The 25,613-nt window shown below is 31.7% G+C and overlaps 1 protein-coding gene across 2 annotated transcripts in view; it reads right to left on the bottom strand.

Moving 5' to 3' along the window:
* Positions 1 to 932: 932 nt before the first annotated feature.
* SLC12A2 (solute carrier family 12 member 2) overlaps positions 933 to 25,613 on the bottom strand; it is a 113,509-nt gene continuing 88,828 nt past the window's right edge. The window contains exons 18-27 of one of the 2 annotated variants that reach the window (XM_051998306.1): positions 21,699 to 21,805; positions 18,620 to 18,699; positions 17,475 to 17,603; positions 14,621 to 14,668; positions 13,198 to 13,320; positions 12,754 to 12,865; positions 10,892 to 10,978; positions 5,811 to 5,946; positions 5,513 to 5,580; positions 933 to 3,817 (exon numbers count right to left, since the gene is read on the bottom strand). In XM_051998306.1, coding sequence (XP_051854266.1) covers positions 3,682 to 3,817; positions 5,513 to 5,580; positions 5,811 to 5,946; positions 10,892 to 10,978; positions 12,754 to 12,865; positions 13,198 to 13,320; positions 14,621 to 14,668; positions 17,475 to 17,603; positions 18,620 to 18,699; positions 21,699 to 21,805 — 1,026 coding nt within the window. In that variant the 3' untranslated portion in view covers positions 933 to 3,681. The remainder of the gene's footprint in view (positions 3,818 to 5,512; positions 5,581 to 5,810; positions 5,947 to 10,891; positions 10,979 to 12,753; positions 12,866 to 13,197; positions 13,321 to 14,620; positions 14,669 to 17,474; positions 17,604 to 18,619; positions 18,700 to 21,698; positions 21,806 to 25,613) is intronic. The other variant, XM_051998314.1, reaches the window with a different exon arrangement.

Below are 25,613 nucleotides of genomic sequence, written 5' to 3'. Positions count from 1 at the left end.
CAATCCAGTAATTCTCTTATCAAATGAGATAATATTTATTAAAAAGCTCTCAGCACAGTGATTAGCTCCTTTCTGAGGAGGCTAGATATTTAACTCTTGAGACGAGGGCAAGAAACAACCTTACCAACCAAAAACCATGCCAATTCTAAAAACAGAGAATTTGGTTCCAGATAGAAACAGGTCAAATTGGTATTGGGAAAAAGAAGTAGTTAGCATGTCTGGCACATACTAATTACTGAATAAATATCTAATGACTGAAGAAGCATGAGTTAGTAACTAGGAGGTACTAAGAACAGAGTAGAATAAGTTTCCAATGAATAAAAAAAGTTAGATAGCATTTATAATATTGTACTTGAGGATTTCTGAAGCACTTTACATGTTAACTCACTGAATCCCAAATCTATCATTTATAACCCTGTAATTTTATGATGTTTTTGCCATAGTGAATTGTATACCATTTTGTCACATATTATAATGTTCTTTAACCTGCAGTAACAAAATTTCTTGAATAAGAAACTGTTGGAGATAAAGAAAAGTGAAATGTTATACTTTACTAAACGCAATGGACTGGGGAAAAGGAAACCTCAGTTTCAGTTTAAAACCTATAAACTAAATTTAATCAATGCCCTTATGACCTCTCTGGGTCTGCTTCCTCAACTGTAAAATAAGGAGACTGATTTATAAGGTCTCAATTCTAATAGTACAAGATTTAGCACAGTTGGCTCAGGTATTTACCAATTTACAATTTGCAGAAAGGCATTCATAAATTTGTCAACATAAATTGCTACTTATAAGGATTTAACTAAATTATGGTCTTTTAAAAAATTGTCATCAATGAAATAATTTATCAAAATGAGGCTGGTGATATTTTAGATATTTACAAAGCAAAAAAGTAGAGAATAATATTTATGAAACAAATTGTAGACAAATAATTTTATCGGATTCACTTCCTTTATTGCAGTAATCTTTATACAAAGTTGAAACTGCAATATTCAGTGTTAAAACATTAGAAAAGCATTCATGTGACAGTTACGGGTTTATCAAAATATTACAATTTCAAACTTAGCTGATAATTATCCACCAAAGCACAATTATTTAAGTTATTTCCTCATTTTCTTTAAATATGTAATGTCATAAAAACATAAAAGAAATTATGTAAAAGGAAACCTAAAATACAAATATTGAAATGTAACAAATAAATAATTGATTTTATCAGCTACTGTTATTTGTCAGCTTAAGAGCTATTTTAGCTAAACCCCCATGAATTTTTGTCTACAGAAATAATGAACTGCCAAATGCCAATGCACAATTGCTTATTTCAAGTCATCACCAATGATTAGAACTAAAAAAATTTGGCATCAAAACAATCAAAATTCAGTATAAACAAAATAGAATAACTTCATCACTAGCTATTATGTGTTTCTAACAATTTAACTGCTGAAATTTATTGGAGAGCTACAATAACTTTGAACCTTTTTGACCTGGTATCTAGTGTTAAAAGTAAAGAATCCATAAATGAAAAGCATCTTACATTATTTCATTGACTACGATTCCCTTCCCCAAGTATGCATATTTAAATATACTTTTTACACATGTATGAATACACACACTTCATTTGGTTCCTGTGGTACAGATTGTAAGTGATGGTTTCCTGAATGGGCAAAACTTTTAAAATAAATGTACCTGTGCACGTTTCAAGATAGCAGCACTAAGTCCATGCCCTATTGTCCATCTGTTTAAAGGAAAAAAAATTCAAACATGGTAACAATTCCATGCTTATTGAGTAATTTTACATTTCTACTATTCTCCCCCACAATTACTGCAAATCTTGTAATAAATGCAATAAAGTTGTGAGTTATGAGCTAGGAAAATAAATTTGGAAAACAAAATATTAAAATTTTTACTAATATTTTACATTTAAAAATTACCAGGTCCATTCTGAAACTAATTTACTTCATATTCATGCAGCAAAAATCAAATAAAACTGCAGTTTTGAAAAGAGAAAAAAATTCAAAGATCTGGAGAACCAGAAACAAAATATTTTAAAAACTATTTTTTAACTTATAAATAACTGGACTGAATAGTAATATGGATGAATTATAGAACATTTGACTATCACAAATTAGTCATTTGTAGTTAACAATGTATCTTACAAATGACTAAAACTTTGTTCATTAAGAAAACCATATGATAATTTACTTTGATCTTATGTTTAACAAAATTGTTAGCTAATGAAGTTTGATCACTGAACACTGCTGAACAACCAGCAATATGGCCTAGTAACATGTAGTTTGTTGTGTAAGTGTATATAAAATATATAATGCATACATATAAAATATATATATATACCATATATATGATATACGTGTGTGTATGTGTGTGTGTGTGTGTGTGTGTGTGTGTGTGTTTAAAACTCTTGAAATGTTTTTAGGCAATTTTTTCTTGAATATAAAAGAATGAAAAAATTCACATTAGTAATTTGTATAGAAAGCTTTCTGTGATAATACCTTATGCATTATCACTACTATATACTGGTAGACTATACTGTCAAAACAAATGTTCAAAAAGCACAACCTGGCAGTTTTTAATATGGACTTTACATATTAAAGAATGGATTAAATTTAAATGTTCAAACCTGAGTATATTAAGACTAAGTGTATTTGACAAATGAATTAGCCTAAAAACATTTCACTAAGTAACCAGTGGTCCATTTAACCATTTTGATGATAAACTAAAGAAACTGTATGATTTTAAAAGGATGAAAGAATGCCACATAGTGTTTACTGAAATGCTCTGTAAGATGGCATTACTTAACCCAAATTTCCTATAGGAAATCTAAGTTCTTACTGAAAAATCACTCAGAGTTGAAGGACAAACACGGACAGGTCCCCTCTAATAATTTAAAGTTATGTATATTTTAGACTGTAGAATGGAATATGGTTTTCAGCATGTCATATAAAACTACTGAGAATAAATCTTTTGACATTTCTTAACTGGAAATTATGACATTGATAATATAAGGTTTCATAAAAGGTGAAAACTCTTTTCTTAAAGGTTTACATTTATACATGCATACTTAAATGGATTAAACTTTTGGACGTTCTGACTCTTGTGTTTCATCTCAAATGACAAGACCTGCCCTAATTCTTACCCCATTAACATCTAACAGAGACCATAAAAAAAAGTACAGTAATAGAAAACATACAGTACTAAAAACTAATTAATTGCTCAATGGAAGACAGAAAAGCAGCATTCATTTTAAGATGGACGAGACTAGAAACCAACTTACATTTGAGCTATAGTCTTAGTTGAAGGCAAAGTTTGATATTCTTTATAAATTTATAAAAGAGGATATATATGGATGAAATTTGGTTAATCTCAGAAGGCACCTCAAGGCTAAAAGGCTTTTATAAATCTATATTTCTTTCACCAATTGAAAATAAAAACACACTTTTATTGCTATTCAAGTAGCAAAGAAAAAGCTTATGTCCAACAATAAGGAATAAAACTGAAGTCTCCACAACCATGCAAATGGAGCAACTTCCCCGTGTGCTTTCAGATCTGAAAAATGTGGAAGAAAAGCCACTGTTTTGCCACCGTATTGCAGTCTCACAGAAGATTTCAAGTCACTTTACTAGGGATTGTACTGTCATTTCCCTAGGGCTGTCCATGATGTGGTGTTTACGAATAGAAGGTAAGGACACTCTGATGATTCCCACGAACAAGAAGGACTGGTGGCAAGTCTCTAGATAAAACTTCTAACCATGCCATGTAAAGGGCGCTAGACACACCACCTTTTCGTGCAACCGGGAGACTCCTAATAGTAAGAAAAATAACAGTAAATAACTTCAAAATGTTTTAGTATTAATAAGAAAAATAATCAAAAAAGTACACAGAAATTCAAGAAAAACTTACTGATTACTTCATTTTATTGCATTATAATTACGTTATCATCCTAATTGTTTTGAAGTTGGCCAAAGAAAGATAGTAACATTTTTTTTCTCATACTGATGCATAAAGTTGAACAAATTTACACTGATATGAAATACCATATTGTATGTTTCCTTTCTTAGAAAGGAATTATTAAAAAAAAAAAAAGATAGTTCTATTTCAAACAGGTAAAGCTTACTCATTTTAATTAAATGAGGCAAGAAAGGGGCAGCATGAGTGACAGTTCAGAGACAACTAATCTTACTTCATTTTCATCTTCACAGTTTCTTTGGGCCTTGGTTCCCTTACCAGTAAAATGTAGGACTGATGGATTCTCTGGTCTTTTCTAGTTCTAGAACTCTATGAATATCTCCTACCCAGCAAGTCTTTTACTGATTACTAACAATAATTGTCTGAAACAACTTATATGAACAAGTTGAACTTAGACATAACTTTGAAATTAAAATAATCACCTTGTGATATTCAGTAAAAGAAAATCTCAGCTTTAACTCATTAATTAAATTTACTTTAATTTTTTTTGCATCTTCTTTTTTACGTTTCACTTTTCCATTGTCTGTCTGAACAAAGGCTCATAACTTTATAAATAGAAGTGCAAATGCAAATAGAGAAAAAACCAGGTGACCCTTGTTCTTGGCAAATGAAAACAAGTGACACAAATCACCATGTTTGAGGTAGGGCTCTTAATTTCCATCTCTATGTAGGAGAAGGGAAAAAGAATAAATAAGAAAATTTGTTGGATACATTCATAGATCTTATTGCTCCAACTCTTTATGATCTCATTTGGAATTTTCTAACAGATAAAAGAGTAGTTAGCCATTTCCTTCTCCACCACATTTTACAGATGAAGAAACTAAGGCAAACAAAATGATAACTCTCCCAGGGTCACATTTGAATTTAGGAAGATGAGTCTTCCTGACTTTAGACCCAATTACCTAACTGCTCCTAGCCAAATTTGGAAAACATCAGACATAAGGGATCGTGTAGTTTCCTTGTTGACAACCAAAAGTTGTTTCTTAAAAAGTGAAATATCACTGCAACATATTTAACATATTTAGGACTGCTTGCCATCTTGGGGGGAGGGGGGTGGAGGGAGGAAAGGGAAAAAACGAAACATAAGCAAGTGCAAGGGATAATGTTGTAAAAAAATTATCCTGGCATGGATTCTGTCAATACAAAGTTATTATTAAATAAAATAAAATTTAAAATAAAAAAAAGTGAAATATCCAAAGATTCCCCCAAAGTAAGAAAAATATAGCAAGAATTTTGCTAAATGGCACTGCTTATATTTTAAGCAAGAGAAGGAAAGCTAAACTGATTTAACACCACATTTGATGTGTTTGTATTTAAAGTTAAACAACAGATGTCTATTTGTAATCACTATATAAGTCAGTATATGTGTTTAATAGGTACTTTTTCATAACTTATTTAACTTAAAGTGATGTTAGAACACAATACCAAAAATCTAAACTGGAATCATTATCTATCTATCTATCCACTTAAAATAGATAACACTACCAGAAAAAAGTATGCTAAACAATGGCATACTGCACATTTTACTTACATAACAATTATATTAGCTGTACTTGAGTGCTCCTTTAATAACTCATTTAATCTTATCTGGCGGTATGTCTAAAAGGCAAAGGAGAAAAGTTAGTTCCAATTTAGAAAATCACCTATCAGGATTCACAATTCTAGAAATGACAAAAGAAAGCAAAAATGTAAGAGAGTAAATAAATGATCAATAATAAATTAAGACTCTGAAAGATATAAAAAATCCTTAGCAATTTGTCTGAATAAATTTATTTTTAAAAATATACATTTAAAAACACATGGTAGGACTACATAAAGAAAGAGAATACCTTTGTTTTATAAAGTTCAAGCTCATTATCTGTTATTCTCCAAGGTTCATCTTCTTTCATTTTATCTGCAATATCTTGTTCTTTATCATCTTCATGAAGCCTGAAGGGCTCAATCATTTCTTCAAAAGCCACAATACTTCAAAGAAACAGAGAGCATTTAAAATCAGTTATCATTCTCAATTTTTCTGAAAGGCAAAAAAAAGTGTAAATACTTTTTCATAATTCTTCATCAAATCCTACTGATGTTCTATCTTAGGCAAACTTTGTCCCAATGGGTGGGCACTCAGTGGAGTGAAGTAGCAGTGGAGTCTTCCCTGCCATTCTTCTACCCTAAAGTTTTCCATTATCTTGGCAATATTCAATAACCCTTCCCCTCTTCTCTTTACATATTCCTATTACAGTCTGTCTACCCATAAAACCCCCAAAGGGGCAGACTAAACTTTTTTGGGGACAGATTAACTTCTCTCATTATAATTATGTCTGCAATGCAAGAGCTTTTGTGTCATTTCTCCCACTCCCCCACAAGTGACTGACCTTTATATTGTTGCTACCCATCCCCAATTAATTTTGCCCCCAGATAAAAGACTTCTATGACATTTAGAGCCATCTTAGTGGAGCTCAAACTCTAGTCCTTTCATTCTCAAAGGACTTTGAGTACAGTTGTGCTAAGATTGTCTGATTTTTAAGGAACAGCACAACTACATGCACAGTGGTTCATCATTAGTAGACTGAACACTGTGATAATTTATCCACATCCCATGTAACACAAATAGCCTGATCCTGTGCTGTATTTTTCTGGCACAGTGATAGAAAAGGGCAAAGGATACTAGGAATCACATGATATTTTAAACATTGATAAATATATAAATATTTAGTTCAGATTCTACATGTGAAATCCTTGTCCAGTGACAAAAGATTGACTATATTACTGGAGGAATCAAATCATATCAAACTTTAAATTCTTGCTATAAATGAAATGAGAAGAAAAAACTTTCAATTAGATGGAAAGATGGAGACAAATTAGAAGTTTGCAGAATTTATTCGATTATACATTCAAAGGCAATACTTATTCATGGGACAACCAAGTCTATTAGAATGTAGTATCATTTCTCCCTAATTTTTCCTTGTATTTATTTTCTTTGTATACACATCTATAGACATGCTGCTGCTCTAACTTTGGTCCACACTCTGTGGCTTTTTTTTTTTTTTTTGCACTAATTTTGGTGTTCTCGTGAAACACACATGGACTTCTTTTTAAAAAGTATTTTTTAAGGTTTTTTTTTTTTTTTTGCTTTATTCATATTGGCAAGTGTTATCAGTCAACTCTCCTTTTTCTTAAAATAGCCTTACCCTCCCCCACAATACATGCAAAGATAGTTTTCAATGTTCATCTTTGCAAAACCTTGTATTCCTAACTTTTCTCCTTCCCCACCCCTCCCTTAGATAACAAGCAATTTGATATAGGTTAAATATGAAAAAAAAGTTTTTAAATAATTGAAAAAAATGTTTAGTAGAAAAAAATTTAAAGGGAAAATATGGTTAAAATGGCAATAGTGATTAAAATAAATGTGGCAGAATGAGATGAAAATAAAATTGGAAAACAGGAGTATTAACAGAAAAATAGGTTTATAGTAGGTTCTTTACAAATTATAGCTGGATTGGAAGATGTTTATAACCATGTCAATTATCATTATTATATATATAGGCTAACTAGCTAGAAAGGAAAGGATTTAGAGATAATGCAAAAGAGATACATTCAAAAACAACCAACCAATTAATATTTTTCCACATTAGTAGTTTTTTTTTCAATCCTTTGCTTCTGAAGAATTGGCATAGTGCTTTATTCATTGGCATTTAATAAATGCTGAATATTTGTTGAACTCTATAGTGAAATGATCATTTCAGAAAGATATAATTATCCTTCTCATTCCTACTATTTTTATGTGGGGAAAAACAAATAACCTTTTTTCTCCCTGGTAATTTTTTTCCTTTATTGGAATATCTTTGAAATACTTAAAAGTTCTTAAACTTTATTAGTATTTACTAGGTTGTTGGATTATTTTGTGACATTGTTACCTAATTTCTCTGAAGTTGGCTTTTTAACAGTGCAATTAGATTATAAATATTTAAGTTATACTATAAACAGTATAAATGAAATTTATAGGTAAAATAATATGCATGAATATTGGAAAACAAAATGAAAGAATTTTTGACAATGATTTTTTCCCAACTATTTTTTTTTTAGTTGTAATGGTGGTAGGATAAACATGTTAGAACAAAGTGTGGCATTATAAGCTCTGTTGTCTCCTTTTTAAGTGTCTTTGTGTGTGAAGTGGAGCAGTATTTTTATTATGTTTGTTAGTTAAATAGTATCAGATTATAGCTTAGAACTAAGGAACCTTAGTGGCTAGCAGGCTATTCAGTCCAACCCCCTTTTTTACAAACTGAAGAAAACAGAGATTAAGTGACCTCCCCAAGGTACCTAGATAGTAACTAACACCCTCCACCAAATCACTCATTTTCTGTGATTTCATTTGGCTTCAAGATGGTCCCCCTGCAATTCAGAGAATGGAAGAGTTGGTTAACCATTGATAGGATAGGTGGCTTTCCTTGGTTTTATGCAGTCAATGTGTGTTAGTCAGGACTTGAACCTGGCTTTTTCCTGGTTGTGAAACTATAATTCAACTCCTATGTTTCCTTAGGATAAAAGTAATTTTAAAATTGGTAAAAGATTTTACCACCAGTAGCAGCAGCTCTGGAAATCAGAAGACCTGGGGTCACCTGTGATACTTATAAGATGACAGAGATGGGTGAGATGGTCTTGAAGGCCATTTTCAGTTCTCAGATAAAATCTCTATGTCATAAGGCTGTGGCATTATCACTTTCTAGAGAGCAGAATTTGTTTGCTTCTTTTTTGTATTTGCATCCTCAATGCCAAAATCAGTAAAGAAACACGAGGTTAGAAAGTACCTCCCAAATGCTCACAAGGACTATTTGTGTCTGACCTGTGGTCCAAGTACTCTGGGCTCATTCTGGTCTGACCAGTCACAGGTGGACACATGGTAATTGGATTCTAATGGAGTGATGTCATTTGAGGCTTCTTGGAGAACAAAGGAACAACAAGCAAACAACTGTCCCAGGGACTGCCATTTAGTAGGACCTTAATAAATGCTCCCTGACAAATAAATGTGAGCTCCTTGAGAGCAATAAATATTTGTTTTCTGAATTTCAATAGTCAACAAACATTTATTAAGCATGTGCTATGTGCCAGGCACTATGCCAAGTGCTGTTTGTATAGCCATGCTTGTAGAACCAAACATCTAATTTGTTGAATCCTGTATTATAGGATTCATAAACATTTGCAGAAAGACTGCTATGACATAATTTCAGTTTATACACCAACAATTGTTGTAGAGGATGAGGAAATCAAGGAATCCCATGAAGAATCTGATAAGACTACTCAAATCAAGTTGGTAACTTCCATGCAAAGGTGGGCATGGAAAAGAATAACAAAATTATGTTTTGGATCTAAGAAACAAAAGATGCCAATAATTCACAGGAGACTCATACTGGTAGAAATAGGAATATTTTCTTTAAGAAGAGAGTCTGGAGGCAATGGACACAGTCAGAATCAAATAATATCACAAAAACATGAGTAGCTAACTCAGGTAGAAACTATTTCTGAATAAGCTTTCTATGCATTTAGGATACTTGTTATAAAAAAAGACAACCCCACCCCACCAAATTAGAAAAATAAACATGAGAAAAAATGGTGGTTATTTGAGTGGCTATCAACACTGTGACTATTTTCAAAAGCCTAGAAATTACTGTAGCTAAAAAGAAAAAAAATCCCCAAACCCAAGCTACTTGATCTTGCTAAGTGGAGAAATAAGGCAATCATAGAATACCAATCTATGAAGATTTAAAAGTATAGTTAGGACAGCAAAGACAGTCACTGTATTCTTCCTTTCTTGACAAGAGTAATGCCATTTTAGAATATGCTTCCATTTCAATGTTAAATGAGTTAACTCCTATACCTCTTCAGTTCTCATAATAAGCTAATCAAAAGGAATCTGTACTATCTAGCATTGTCAGGCCAACATGAGACTAGCAGATTAGATATTCTCTACATCCCAAGTTGCTTCTAAGGCCACCGGCATAAGCATGTTTTCTGCATACAAGTAAGGGGATGCCATGGTCAAGAGTAGCACAGGAAGGAGCAGCTAGTGGTGAAGTGAATAAAGCACTGGCTGTGGAATCAGGAGGACCTGAATTAAAATCCAGCCTCAGCCGTGTGATATGGGGCAAGTCACTAAACTCATTACCTAAAAAAAAAAAAAAAAAAAAAAAAGAGTAGCACAAGATGAAAAAAGTGAGCATCCACAAAGATGATCTTCTTTCTCCTCCCTCTCCCTCTTTCTCTCTCACACACAGAGACAGACAGACACTACAAAGCATACTTACCTACATGAATTTAGATATTTGACAATCAAGATGCTATAAATTACTATTTCATGAAGTCTTATGACTTATTAAGAAATAACAATAGTTCTAAAAGAAAATCTCAACAAATGTTTCAATTTTACAACATCTTTAAAATAAAGAAGAGCCCACATTTTTAAGGTGTTGAAAAAGATGATTCTGAGTAAAATCTGATTTTATGGATGAATTCTGAGTGCATTTTAGCAAATATTTGTATGTTCTTAGATTGAATTTAAAGAAATCTTGTGACACAAGAGAAAGGAAAAGGAAGAAATCAGTGTCAACTTTCATGAGGAGCCAAAAGACTTATCTGTATATATATTGTCAACAAAGAAGTTATAAGATTAAAGATTTGGAGTAAAAGAGACCTTAGAGAGCATTTCAACCAAATCGTCATTCCTATTACTGTAAAGATAAGGAAAGTGAAGCTCCAGGAAAGGTAATTAAGTGAGAGGATGGCTAAACCTTGGTTTTTTGACTATAAATTTTTTTTTTCCATTTAAAAAAAAATTAAGCTCTGAATGGTATATGCCTCATGATTCATCTGAGTAACACATTCATGACCTAATCAAGTTCAAGAAGATATTTATGTAACTTACTTTTCTTTCTTGGGCTTTGTGTTAATATCTCCCAGGACCATGATGTCTGAGAAGTCTATTCGGAATTTGCTAAGTAAAGTTGCCATCCTAAAACAGAGACACAAAGTTGTAGATTTAAGGATTTTTTTTTAAAAAAAGTTTCAATACTTAACTAAGGCTGAAATCAGTTGATAGGAAAAACAAGAACTCAGTCTTCCTAAATTTATTTAGTAGAACCTTACAAGAAGTACTTCAGTTCTCTGGGGTAGGGGATTTTATCTCTACTTCCTTTTGTATACTCATCCAATTGCTCTCTCAAAATCCTGAAAATTAGCATGTCCTTGTCATAAAATAATTTTCTTTCTCTTACTAATAAATTGAAGCACTAAATTTTTGAGTTTATATTTCTTCCACTGGCCTTTTATCCACTGGAGAATTCTTGTTCATGTTGCTGTATATATTATCTGTCTTATTATATTTTTATCCAAAAAATTTAGCTACATAGATTTTCTCAGTTTACTGCTTCCCTTCTAATTCTAACTGCATTGCTTTTTTTTTTTTTTTAATGAAAGCTTTTAAGTTGTAAAACATATATCTTTTATGATCTATCCTCTCTCTCCTGTATTTGGTGAAGAACTTGCCATGTTTTTTATATTTGAGATTCCTTATACTTTAAATCTGTCCACTAAGGTTAATTTCTCTCAAGAGTGCTTTCCAATTTTTCCAGTAGGTTTTGTTGAATGAAACTATTTTCTGCAGTGGTTGGCATTCTTGCCATGAACAATGTTCAACTGCTCTTGGGTCTCTGTGTGCCCTAAATTACTATTAATTACCTAAATTTATTTCTTCAATTTGATTTTCTTGTCTTATTGAGATTGGATTATATCAAACAACAATGTCCCTGATCTTAACCGAAATTTTACTGAAAAGGGCTCTAGTATTTTAAGCATTACAAATAATGCTAGCTCTCAGTGATAGAAACTGTTTACCACATTAAGGCCAATCCCTTTATTCTGAACACTTTCAATGCTGTGAACATGATGCTTGTATTACTTCAAAAGCCTTTTCTAATCTACTGATAGAATCACATGATCATTTGTGTGAAGATGCTATACAAATCAGATTTACCTATACTCCTTTCTAATCTCTTTCAATAAGTTCTAAAAATCTACTTTTTAAAAATACTCTAAAACTCTATTCTTATATGGAGAAGCACAGAAGTTAGCTATGGCACAAAGTTTCTAATACTGGAACTGATTCTGGAGATATGACAGAATCAGAGAGGGATTACAAAGGACAGGATGACTATGACAGATACTGGTAAAGTAGTGTCTTATCTACTTATGTCTTATCTTATTTCAATCAATGTTTTACAGGTTTTTATAGGTTCTAAGTCTTAATCAAAATATAAATGCAAATTATGTGTTTAGGTATATGTATATCTCTCTCTATGTACTGTATATATATTTAGTTGACTAAATTATAGAGATAAACACATATATGAATGCCTTTTTTTGGCTGAGGCAATTGGGGTTAAGTGACTTGCCCACGGTCACTCAGCTAAGAAGTATTAAGTGTCTGAGGCTGGATTTAAACTGAGGTCCTCCTAACTTCAGGGCCAACACTCTATCATTGAACCATCTAGTTGCCCCAAGTGCCAAAATTTTAAGATAAATTCATTAAAGGAATTTTTCTTCCAATTTAAATTATTTACATTACAATGCTAATAAGTAGAATATCAAATGTTTAAAGTACAATATTAACTTGAAACATGAGTTTTCTGAATTTTCTCTTATGTTTATCTTACAGATATCTTAAAGTTAAATTATAACACTGACACACCACTGAAGGAGCAAAATTCATATTCATTTAGAATAACTTACGCTCTCCGATCATGATCTATTCTGTTTATTTTTCCACCAATAAATACTCTGATCTTACAGTCTTTCCACTTTTTCTTAGTTGTCAGAAGATAAGGTATCAATAAGGTCAAACCTGATTAAATAATAAAACACAATAAATCATTAAGTATGTTCAATTCTATATGATTTATTTTTAATTTAATAATTTACTCTGTGCCAATTAGTGAAAACAGTTTTTTTGTTTTTTTGTTTTTTTTTGTTTTTTTTTTTTTTTTGGGTTGAGACAATTGGGGTTAAGTGACTTGCCCAGGGTAACACAACTAGGAGGTGTTAAGTATCTGAGACCAGATTTGAACTCGGTCCTCCTGACTTCAGGGCTGGTGCTCTATCTACTGCACCACCTAGCTGCCCCTGAAAACATTCTTAAGGAAAAAGCATCAATTTTGAAATTAGAAGTAATCTCACCTCCATCATCAAAAAGCCACCAGACATCAATAGTATTTTTGCCTTGTTTTTTTTGAAATTGTGTACTAGCTTCAAGAAGTCTTTGGTCAGCTACATTTAATGGAGCAGCAGGACCTTTAGGTTCTAAAGAATGGAAACAAGCATATGTAAGAAAAAAAAATAAGATTTTTTTTGGTTTCTTTAATCACTTTTCTTACCATTTCCTCACTTTTGTGCAAAAAAAGATTATATTGCTTACTTTTTTCAATGTGTCAACTATAATAAATGTAATTTCTTATAGATCAACTTTAAACATTTTTAAATGAATTATATAAAACCAAATGTTTTTAGTGTTCTGAAAGTACTAACAAAACTTAACATTTAATAACTGGCCCAGAAATTCTAACATAGTTCTGAAGAAATTATAAATCTTTTAGACTATTTGGATAAATTGAGGCCTATAATTTATAATCTGGATTGTTGATGACTTGATGCTCACAAGAACATTTTTTAAAGTATGCTGTAAATTGAAAAGACTAAATGAAAGAATTTATAAAAAATAATCTACAGTTAAAACTACCCACTGAGAAACATTCTATTCATGATTTGCCTTGGTATTTGATATTTTGAAATTTGGGGTGGGGAAGAGGTTTGGGATAGGGATCCCATAACCTGATATTATATAGTAGTACATAGGCAATTAGGTTAGGAAAGAACTCACAGCATGGTTGAAATGAAATGTACCAGAGGTGAATAATTATGTTCTCTAGGATCTTTGAATCAAAATAAAGGAAAAATGAGCTGAGAGTAGGTCAATATATTTATTTGTGAAAACTACCAGTTTTGTAAAGCAGAAATCCACAGGAGGAAATCTAGTCATCAATGTAGAATTACTGTCAATTAAATGATAATATCTACCACAAAATGTTACGGCATGTATGCAGAGTACAAAATCATTCATGATGAAATAATATGGCTACCAAACCACACTCCTCCAAACTCTCACCTCTACCCTCTAATTTAATGATGATTATGTATCTCCCAAGGCTCAGCAGAACTATGAAAAATATGATAAAAGTTAAAATAAAATTTTATTACAAAAAAGATTTAGATGGATGCAATTTATGGTCATGAATGAAAACTCTTCATTTTTTACTCCAAATTATCTAACACATGGGCCAAAACAAAAAGATTCATTCACTAAAGTCTTAACTTTTAGGATTTGAACATTTCCAATAACATTTTATTTTACAATTTTGTTTATGTGATTTCATTCTTGCTGGATGGAACTGCTTTATGTAGTTGAAATAATCAGTGATTATTTCTCTAATTTGTAACTCACAAATAACTATATTACAACCTCACCATGGAGATAGACTTAAAAAAATTGGCGTTAACAGCATGGAAAAAAATGGATCGAAACAAAAAGATGGAAAATGCCTGCCTTTTTTCAACAGTGGTTGTGTTGGAGTCTTGCCATCCTCTTCCTCATCTAGATTTTGTTTAAAAAATACAAAATAGAGGTTAATTTCTTTTGTATTATTAATGAAATAATGAAAAACTAACAGCACATATCTAAACAAAACATAGTATGAAACTAGTCCATGAGAAAATAGTTAATATTTAAGAACCATTTCTTTTTATACTGAGGGGTTAAGATTTTAAAAGCAGATATATCATGGACAGCAACTTTAAAGCTACTGAAAATAAGAAATTCCTTAAATCTATCCCTGCAAAAATGCCAAAAGTTTCCATTGGGGTTAATTCCTAACTAAAATCAGTAGAAGAGATAATTTTATACTGTAGAATTTAAGCTACAGTAACATGTGTAAATAAATCACACAATTACAAAATATTGTACATTCTACTATGCTGATGACTAAAAGAATTTTTGGGATGGGAACTACTTTTAATGCATATAAACCACGAAATATGCTATAAAGAAATAATTGGGAAATTGAAGAGATGGGGATATGTCTTTCTAAACAGCTTTTTTTCCCCTTTATAAATGAAGTGTAAACTACTTTGAAATATCAGTAATTTTTTTTAATAAATCACATATTCAAATTTAAAGTAACCAACCAAAAATTCATATTCCAATTACATATTTTTAACTTGCATTTCTTTAGTGTATTGCTTTAAATAGAAATGGCCTTAAATTAAATTTGTCATTGTTTTGGGAAAACTCACATAAGCAAGCAGAAGCAAAACCTTCAACTATATAAAATACAACTATATTTAAATAGATTTGATTGAATAATGATATTAAGTTTTATAAATCAAAATATAACTTAATACTTGTTTAAGTGTGTACACTACTTTTTTGATTCCACTGACCACATAGATAAAAAAAAACAAAGAATCACATACAATAGTTAGTGGCTTGGGTATATACTTTCATATTAGCAAAGAAAAATAGACCAACCCAGCCTTTAAAGATTATAAACAAAGGAATTGAGGCATACCTAATAAATATGAAGTTGCTAGATTCTAAAAATTGAAAAATAAATGCCAATTGCTAATGGATTTTGCAGAATGACTGGGAAAGATATTTTATGCACAAGAAAAAAGCCAATATTGAATGGAATTTAGGGAAACTTATTTTCTATCAAAGATAAAAATATATGTATTTCGGCAAGAGAAAATGTCACTAAAGTCCAGCAGAGAAGACAAAGTAAAAATTTCTAGGTGAAATATAAGGAGAAGAAATAAATTAATCAAAAAGTAAATAGAATGTTAGCAAAGAATCCAAAGAAAGAGTGACAGTCAAAATTAAGAGGGATATTTAACAATTTTTTGAAATGAGAAAAAATTAATTAGCATGAAGAGAAAAAAAGCTAACATTAAAATTGCAACAGAATTATTAAGAGATTGGAGAACAAGAGATGAAATTTCACAAATGCAGAAATATCAGCTTTGTAGAAAATGTGGAGAGTAGATGTGAAATAATATTAAGGTTTGGGGATTTGGAAGGAAAGTGATTATTAATAGGAAAATGAAAAGTAAGGGAATATATATGATACAGATGGATGAAATACAAAGTACTCTCATGTTTAGCTTAGTTAAGCTGGCAGCATGACAGATGGAGATACTAGATTGAGTAGAGGTGGAAGAGTCAGGGTGGAGAGTCAGATTTGGAAGTCATTCATTACTTTTTCATCCTTGAAAATGAAAACAGAAAGCATAAATTTGTGGAATCAGTTATCTAAAACTTTCCTGTAATATAGAAAGAAACTGTAAAAATCCTTACCCATCTTTAAGTTCTTATGACTAAGAAAACAGATATATGTGTAAACATATACACATATTATAGGGTAATACTTGGTAATTAAATATATCAAATCAGTGCTAAGGGTTACAGAGCTGCTTCTTTGGCAAAGGATACTGGGGGAGCTATTATTCTTTTAGGGGAGACAATTTATTACTTAATTTTACCTTTTGTTGTTGCAGTTCAACCTATTATTGGTATAGGGAACAAGTGATGTAAAGCTTTTATTAAATGATGGCAGATTCATATAAGCAAATCTATAGTTTTTTCGGATATGCCTAGGGCACTGAGAAGTCAAGTGACCTGCCTAGGGTTTACAGCTGGTTTACAGTCTTCACAAGAAGGCTTCTAAAATCTAGTGCTGCATTTTGTTTGCTACACTAATATCCTCTCTACATATAATGTAATATTCATTTTTGAAGTTTCTATAAAGACATTTTAAGTATTTCTCATTCCACACATAAAAACAATGTTAAAAAAAAACCTTTTTAATTTAATAAAATATAAATAGCATATCACTTAATAATCAATGCTATACATGCAGAAATAATCAGATAATGCATAACACCCTAATCATCATAATTTCAACTTGGAAAATTAAATATTCAAGAGGTTCAGTGACTTTCCCAAAGACACAAGGTAGCAGAGTTATAATCAGCATCCAAAGACATATAATTCCTAAGTTTAGAGTTCAACTTTCGAACCTTTTCCCAATTTAACTGAAATTGAATACTACTATATTAGCTTTAAGTATTTGCAGCTTTGTGGGATGGTTCCTAGATACCAGAATAATTCTTAAGGGCAAATTAACATCTGAAATTGAAAGTACAAAATGCAAATCTGTACTAGATATGGAAAATGAACTAATTTAAGAAACAGTATGATACTGGGTAAAGGTTATTATATTAGGCTGCATACTGGTCATATGTCAAATTATTATGAACACATTTCTCTGGAGAAATTAAAAATTTAAGCAGAAATGAAGATCATCTACAATTAGTATTAATAGTGAATGTTTTTGAGAAATTACCTTTATGCATAACAGGACTTTTCTCATCAGATGGTTTAGAAGTGTCAGAATCAGTCTTTCTGCTATATTCTACACTTAATACAACATCCTTAGAACCTGGAGATTTTTCCTGAGATGATAGTAACTCTTCTGAGATATACAAAATACACCCCCCCCCAAAAAAAAAAAAAAGTTAGATTGATTAGGAATCTCACTTTTGGGGCCAAAACAAGTTTTACTTTTCAGGTTAACTTAAATGATAAATATTTTTAAAAGATGTAATTTTGATACTTTTTTAATAGTCTAAAAATGGGTTGGATATCTACTTTGTAATAATTAATAGCATTCCCTGGCAGTATAAACCCATGCTACAAATTTATGAGCAAGTTAACCTATGTAGAAAAATTTTAAATGTATGTACTATAGATTTTCTTTGTGATAAAATATTTGATAGACTATGCAAAGATGGAAACTGTCTTATTTAAACTCTGTATTACCACTCAGGTCTTACAAAGTACTACATGTAGTAAGCATTTAACATTTATTTGATTTGATTATAGTATACTGTGTTGACATCAGCTCAAGTGTAAAGTTAAGTCTCAAAAACACAAAGCTCCAAATTCATTGGCTTTTAGGTCTTGAGTGAAAAGATATAGTGATTCAATACACCTATTATATCTAACAATTTTTTCAAATTAATCAAAAGTGACCAAGCATTTCAATTCTTTCAAATATTTATACTATTCAGAACCTACCGACAAATTAAGAAAGCATTGGTGCCATAGAAGCATAGATTTAAAGCTAAGAAGAAACCTAAAGAGTCTAACTTTATTCATTTAACAAAAGAGTAAATTGAAGACCAGAGAGGTTAAATGCCTTGTTCAAAATCAAATAGAAGTAGCACAGTTGAGATTTAGTACAGATCTCTTCTAACTTTATTCCAAATCCAGCATAATTTTAATTATTAATTAAGAAATACTTAATATTTCTAAATACCTATAATTACATTGTTTTAACTTAAATTTCTTATGTGTCTATGTGTGCATATAGGTTTGCTTTTCTTTTAGAAAATTCTCACAAAAGTGTTTTTGACTAGTGTTTATAACTACTATAAAAATATCTGTTCTTAAAAAAAAACCCACAAACCTTTTTCATATAAGATTTACCTTGTCCTTGAAGATGAGAAATATCCAAGCCTTCCTTTAAGCGAATAATCACTACTCCATATTGGATGTCGAAGGCATCACTGCAAATAGGACAGAGTTATGAAAATAAAATATTGGTATGGTTTCCTGATCTGTTAAATCACAAATCTGGACTGGATGTTCTCCCACATTCTCTTTTGTAGTAAACATTCAGATTCACGTGAGTGTGTGTATAATCTTTCTCTCCACTCTTCTGAGAGCTCCACCATTCTTTCAGTCATCCAGGGTTATCATTTTGGAATCATCCTTGATTCCTTATTCTATACATCTAAATCAGTTGCTAAATCTTAGTCATTGCTAAATCCATATGATTGCTCACATCCATTTCTTTCTTATCATTCACAGTCACTACTCAGATTTTGGCTTTCACTCCAACACCTCCTTCCTATTATAATATTCTCCTACTTGGTCGTTTTGCCTCAAGTTTTTTTTTCTACTCTAATCTATCTTCCATTCAGTAGCAAAGTAATTATCCTAAAAACATAGATAGATTTGATTATGTAACCTTTTACTAAATAACTCAGTGACTCCATAAAACCCTATGATCAGATATTCTACTTCTCTCTTTGGCACTAGTGCAAGTCAGTACTTTCTCCCCAATTTAAGAGTTGTTAGAATGTAAGCTTTCTCACTAATAGGGATTGTTTTATTCTGTACATTTGTATCATCTGTTGCATGACTGATAAAGAGCTAGCTAGAGCACTAAAAAATCAAATTATTGGTCCAAGGTCACACAAGTTGTTTAAGATGGTATTCAAACCCAGGTCTTTCTAGCGTGGAGGCCAGCTTTTGACTTCCAAGTTTCCTTTCTAAATTTCAGTGAAAGGGAGGTAAAATTTGACATGTGAGTTTAAAGGTTTTATAATTATGTTCTTTCTTGGGTTTCGGGGTATCTCTATTGCTACAGAAATAGCTGGTATCTAGATTGGTGGATATGTTAGTGATTTTATTCCTCTCCTAATCTTTTGGGACATTAGATAAGAGTACTGGGCCTAGAATCAGGAAGATCTAGATTCAAATGCCATCCCAGGCATTTACTAGTGACCCTGGAGAAGTCACTTAATCTCTGCCTGCAACTTTCCACAACTGTAAAATTAACATAAAAGTAGCACATATCTCACAAGATTGTTGTGGGGATTAAAAGAACTAACACTGTAAAACATAGCACTATCTGGCACATTGTAAGAGCTTAATAAAGGCTTTTTCTATTCTTTCCCTTCATTTTATATCTGAACTTTAAAAAATTTGATTTTCAAAACTCAGAAAGACACTCTTCATCAACCCTAATTGTAAATGTACTCTGCTATATAGGAGTATATTACTATATTTTGAATCACGATTCAAAAATCCACATTCCATTCCACTTTCTTAACCAACTGCTCCCAAATTTAGATTTCTATTATGATGTCCTTTCCTCTAAAAGGCAACAATGATAAAACTACCATTTGTATCCCTAAAGTCTAAGGGTTTTATTACAATAAGAATTCAATTTTAGAGAATCAATTAACCAGAGTGGTAATTGCAACACAGTGGACAAAGAGGGAAAAGGGGAAGGGAAGGGAATAAGCATTTACACAGTACCAACTATATGCTAGGTACTGTACTAAGTACTTAAAAAAATGTTACCTCATTTGATCATCATAATAACCCAGTGAATTAGGTGCTATTATTATCTTCATTACAGAAGCCTGAAGTAGACAGAGAGAGTCTGAGCAAGTCACTTAATTTTTCCAAAGTCAAATAGCTTGTTAGAAGTCTGGGGCCAGACTTGAATTCATCAACCTTCTCCAATAAGCCAGCCTCAGTCAGGAAGACCTGGTTCAGAGCTTGCCTCTGACATATACTAACTATGTGTCCTCCAAGAAGTCGCTTAAAGTTTAAGTTCCTCAAACAGTTCTCTTAGATATGAAAAACAACCTAATATTGGAGACTAATTAAGGAGTTGGATAAAAGAAAGACAATGAATGATTAGAAATATGTTTATGCTCAGTGGAGTATTGTACAGATGCTGGTAAAAATTCCTTCTCCTATAAAAGCAGTGAAAAAGAGAAGAGATTATACCCTTCAAGCTAAAAAGCCAAAAGCTAAATTGAAATGTTGAATTGAATGTATAGTCTTATTATTCAATTATATTATATAATATTATAATATAATTCATATTATATTATACTATATAATTTATAATATAAATAATGAACATTTGCTAAAAATGTTAACATCAACCAACAAATTTCTATTTTGTGCCATATACTATGCCAAGAGTTAGGGACAGGAAAATGAGTCAGTTCTTGTCTTCACGACACATTCTACATGCTCACAGAAAAATATATACAATATGTAAGAAAAATAATATATAATGAAGGGGAAACAGTAACAACTGCAAGAACCAAGAAAGACCTCTTGAAGGAGGACTACACTTGAAAACAATTTTGAAGAAAGCTATAGCTTCCAAGAGACAGAGATGGGCAAGGAGAACAAATTGTGGAAAGACAAGAAATGGGACCCCATGAATCAAGAAAAACACTCATGCCAATGTGGCAGGAATATAGAATGTGTACAATCTAGAGTCAGATTATAAAGGGCACTCCTCAAAGCTAAGAATAGCATAAAAATCAAGTTGTATTTTAGTAGTAAACTCAAAATGGTGCGAATGGCTAAAAAAACAAATGGATAAATAACCTGACAGAAAGAAGAAAGGACCAAATGGCTACAATAGTCCATTCCATGTGATTTTGTAAAAGGATGACTCAAGAATAGTACTTTTAAAAGCAGATCTGTGATCTCACTGGTAGAGGCAACTCTTAGTTTGCTTTCTGCCAATGCAGACTGGAATATCCTCTGTATCTTAACATATTAGTCACAAGCTAATATTTGTCAGGAGAGGAATCTGAATGTAAGTCTTTCTGACTCTAAAGGCTGAGTCTCTGTTTACTATACCATACTAATTTTTAGAAAGCAATACTATGCTTTAAATAACAATGACAATTTAAAAACATAATCTTTAAAAAAAATATAATTAAAATAAAAATCTTGTACTCACTGAAAAATATTAATATATGTATCCACATCCCTCATATCAGTTTGTAGCCAATCTTTCTTAAAACCAAGAACAAGAGTATTTGGTTTCATTCGACCAAGACCAGCAGCCTAAAATACAAAATAAAACCGAAGGAAAGAGATCTTAACATTTATTTCATATAAATGAAAAATCTATTATTTTGTCTCTTTTAACTCCTATCTCATCTGCAAAATGATCACTTTGTTTTTGTACTCTCAATTTCTTATCCTTCCTTTTTTTAATTCTACAGTCATTGCAAAATTTCAGATTACAATCACTTGGATTTTAATTTGTCAATCTTGAATCTTCTCTATTTACCTATTAATTTACAGAAGAGCTAAAGTTATCTTTCTCTGTTACATTTAAAAACTATCATTCTGATTCAAAAAAAATGAGCAATCCCTAGTACTAAGTATTTCAAACTTCCAAACTCTTATCTATTCCTAAAATGCTCTATAATTACCTCCTGCTATCCCTTACCTTTTTTTTTTTTAAATTTTTTATTTAATAATTACTTTATATTGACACTCGTTTCTGTTCCGATTTTTTTTTCCCCTCCCCTAGATGGCAAGCAGTCCTTTATATGTTGGATATGTTGCAGTATATCCTAGATACAATATGTTTGCAGAACCGAACAGTTCTCTTGTTGCATAGGGAGAATTGGATTCAGAAGGTATAAATAACCCAGGAAGAAAAACAAAAATGTAGATAGATCACATTCGTTTCCCCAGTGTTCTTTCTTTGGGTGTAGCTGCTTTTGTCCGTCATTTATCAATTGAAACTCAGGTCTCTTTGTCAAAGAAATCCACTTCCATCAAAATATGTCCTCATACAATATCATTGTCGAAGTGTATAATGATCTCCTGGTTCTGCTCATTTCACTTAGCATCACTTCATGTAAGTCTCGCCAGTCCTCTCTGTATTCATCCTGCTGGTCATTTCTTACAGAACAATAATATTCCATAACATTCATATACCACAATTTACCCAGCCATTCTCCAATTGATGGGCATCCATTCATTTTCCAGTTTCTGGCCACTACAAACAGGGCTGCTACAAACATTTTGGCACATACCGGTCCCTTTCCCTTCTTTAGTATTTCTTTGGGATATAAGCCCAATAGAAACACTGCTTATCCCTTACCTTTTGTAAAACTAATTCCATTTCCCATTATTCTCCAGAATGACTGTTACAGTCAACTAAATCTGTTTGCTACACCTGTTAAGGACCACACCTAGGTATGGAATCCAGAAAGCCTGTAAAGGGTTAAAGGGGACTATACCATTAAGGGGCAGGTTGATTCTCCAAAAGCCCCCACAGCTGTGAATCATTACACACTTGAAGGAACTGCAAATCAGCCTTTACTGACACAGATGTTGCTTGTGAATTGGGAATGAAATAAATCTGAGGCAAGAGAGAAGAGGACAGAGGTTGGAGAATGCAACTGTCTCTCAGTCTCCTTGTATCGTTATCATCCTCTCATATGAAGGGATCTATTCTGCTGGTTAGAATTAGATCCCCAGCAGCTACTAGCAGGTGGCTTCCGTAATATTATTCTATTAATATGATTTTCTCATTCTCTATTCCTTAGCATTTGCATATTTCCTTACTCAATACTCTTTTATATTTCTCACTTTCTTCAAAATGTAGTTGAAAACTCATTTATTCTAGCAAGTGTGCTCTTTTGAATCCCTTTATCACAATGAAAAGGAAAAAGGGCTAAAAAACACATGATTTTGCATCTATTCCAGAGTCTTTTCAATAGATATCTATATAATCTTAGCAAGTCTTTATCTTCAGTTTTCTTATCTGTAAAATGGGGATATCATCTTTACCCTTAATCATACTGGTAGCATATGGGAACAGATGAAATATTAAACATGGGAGCCTTCTATACAGTGCTTTGAGTTTTCAAAATGGAAAGTAGGGTACTTTATTTAAGTTATATATCCTATAATTCAAACTAGAGAAGCTATTCTAGTAAGACATCATTATGATTAAAAAGATAATCTTGTACATAGCATATGTTCAAGAAATATTATAGATTTTTAAGTATTTGTATTCTGGAGAGTGGTCTTGATATCTGTCAGACCTCTTTAAAAGGACTGTTGCAAAACAATGCCTAATTGGAACTTTAAAATACCTGCCTATTCAAAATAACTGCACTGACTTTGTGGGCCATCCACTGCACTATTGCCTCTGACATAATCTGGGCAAAGTTTTGATTTTTCCACTTAATCCTTCCTGTGCACATTGCTAGGCTGATTTCATTATTAGCCTGGACTCTCACTGATGAAACTTGGTAATTTCAGGGATTGAATTAAAACAAAACATCATCATCTGAAAACTGAAACATGTGGAAAACCTTACTTTCTCCCCTTGGATGGTCCAATGGATTTACTCCATGACACAAGTATAAGTCTACCTTAATATTAATACTTAAGAATCAATGAAGAAAAGATATTTTCAGTCAAGGAATTTTGTATGGTTCCAACATATGCTTGAGAAAGGCTTTTTGAGGCATATTTTAATTAAACACCAATATCTTATATTTTTTCCTCCATTTTCTCCTAATAAGTACAAGTAGCAGTTTGCTAAATTCACTGGGACCAAAGAATTAATTCATAGAAGGATGTTTGAGTATAAAATCAGTTGGGATAAATCTTTAGTGGACTTGGTTAGCACAGTTGCATGAATTTTATTTAACCTTTACTAAAGTTTAGCATGTCCCTATAATTTCTATCTGAAATATTATACCATATTATATTTTCTGTCTTTCACTACTGGTACTCACTTCATGAATAGCCATTCTTCTAGATAATAATATGATGTAAAATTATCATGTTAGCTAAAAGGATAATTAAATATTAAATTAATTTTCCTTGTTCTCTTAGATATGAGAAAGGGAATTTTGGAAGGATTTAGATTTTTCAGAGGCTATCTGGATAAGCACACATATATGTCTTTCTTTTGTCTTTATATATCTTCCTGTAGCAAGCAGAGGTTTTTGAAATGATGCTATTGATTCTTCAAAAAAAAAAAAAAAAAAAAAAAGCAGAAGTAATTCCAACTCCTTTACCACTAGATTGAGTGCTCAATGTTATGTCTCTACAATCAAGGATATGTTTAAAAACTGAAAGGGTGAATTTAAATTTAGCAACATGGAATGAACACACCACGAAATGTTTAATTAACATCAAGATTTAATTAATTAATTAAAATTAATGTTAGAATATAGGCTGCCTGATTTGACAGGAAAAGAAAGCATAAAGAGCTCTAATAGTTTAGGATAAAACTCTTGTCAAGAGAAGAAATAATATTTTATAAAATGTAGTTTGAAGTAATAATGATCAATATGAAACTGGATGATATCCTAGGTCACATAAAAGAGAAATAATTTTTGTAACATATGGTAAACTCTGTCATTGTAGGTAGGTTTCACTCAACTCTTAACATTATTCTCTTTTTTTAAAAATAACTTTTTATTGACAGAACCCATGCCAGGGTAATTTTTTACAGCATTATCCCTTGCACTCACTTCTGTTCCGATTTCCCCCTTCCTCCCTCCACCCCCTCCCCCCGCCCCAGATGGCAAGCAGTCCTATACATTTAACATTATTCTCAATGAATGATCCTGACTTTCTTTCTGAGTCACCTAGTAATGGATATTGTCATGAAAAGCCAAAATTTGAAATCATGCACTTGGATTTTTGTCCCATCTGTGCGACTGGACATATTCTCAGGTCAAGTACCTAATTAATTCTCTCCTGTTTTGCAATTTCTTCATTTAAGAAAGAATGAGATTTTTGGACTAGACAATATTTAAGGTACATTTCTGTCTCAAATTCTACAAGATCACCTTGATCATCTAATATAAGATGGCTATAACTATAAGAA

The sequence above is a fragment of the Antechinus flavipes genome, chromosome 1 (genome assembly GCF_016432865.1).
Source record: "Antechinus flavipes isolate AdamAnt ecotype Samford, QLD, Australia chromosome 1, AdamAnt_v2, whole genome shotgun sequence".
Taxonomy (NCBI): Eukaryota; Metazoa; Chordata; class Mammalia; order Dasyuromorphia; family Dasyuridae; genus Antechinus; species Antechinus flavipes.
Note: the sequence above shows the minus strand (reverse complement) of the source record. Positions and strands in the feature narration are given on the sequence as shown.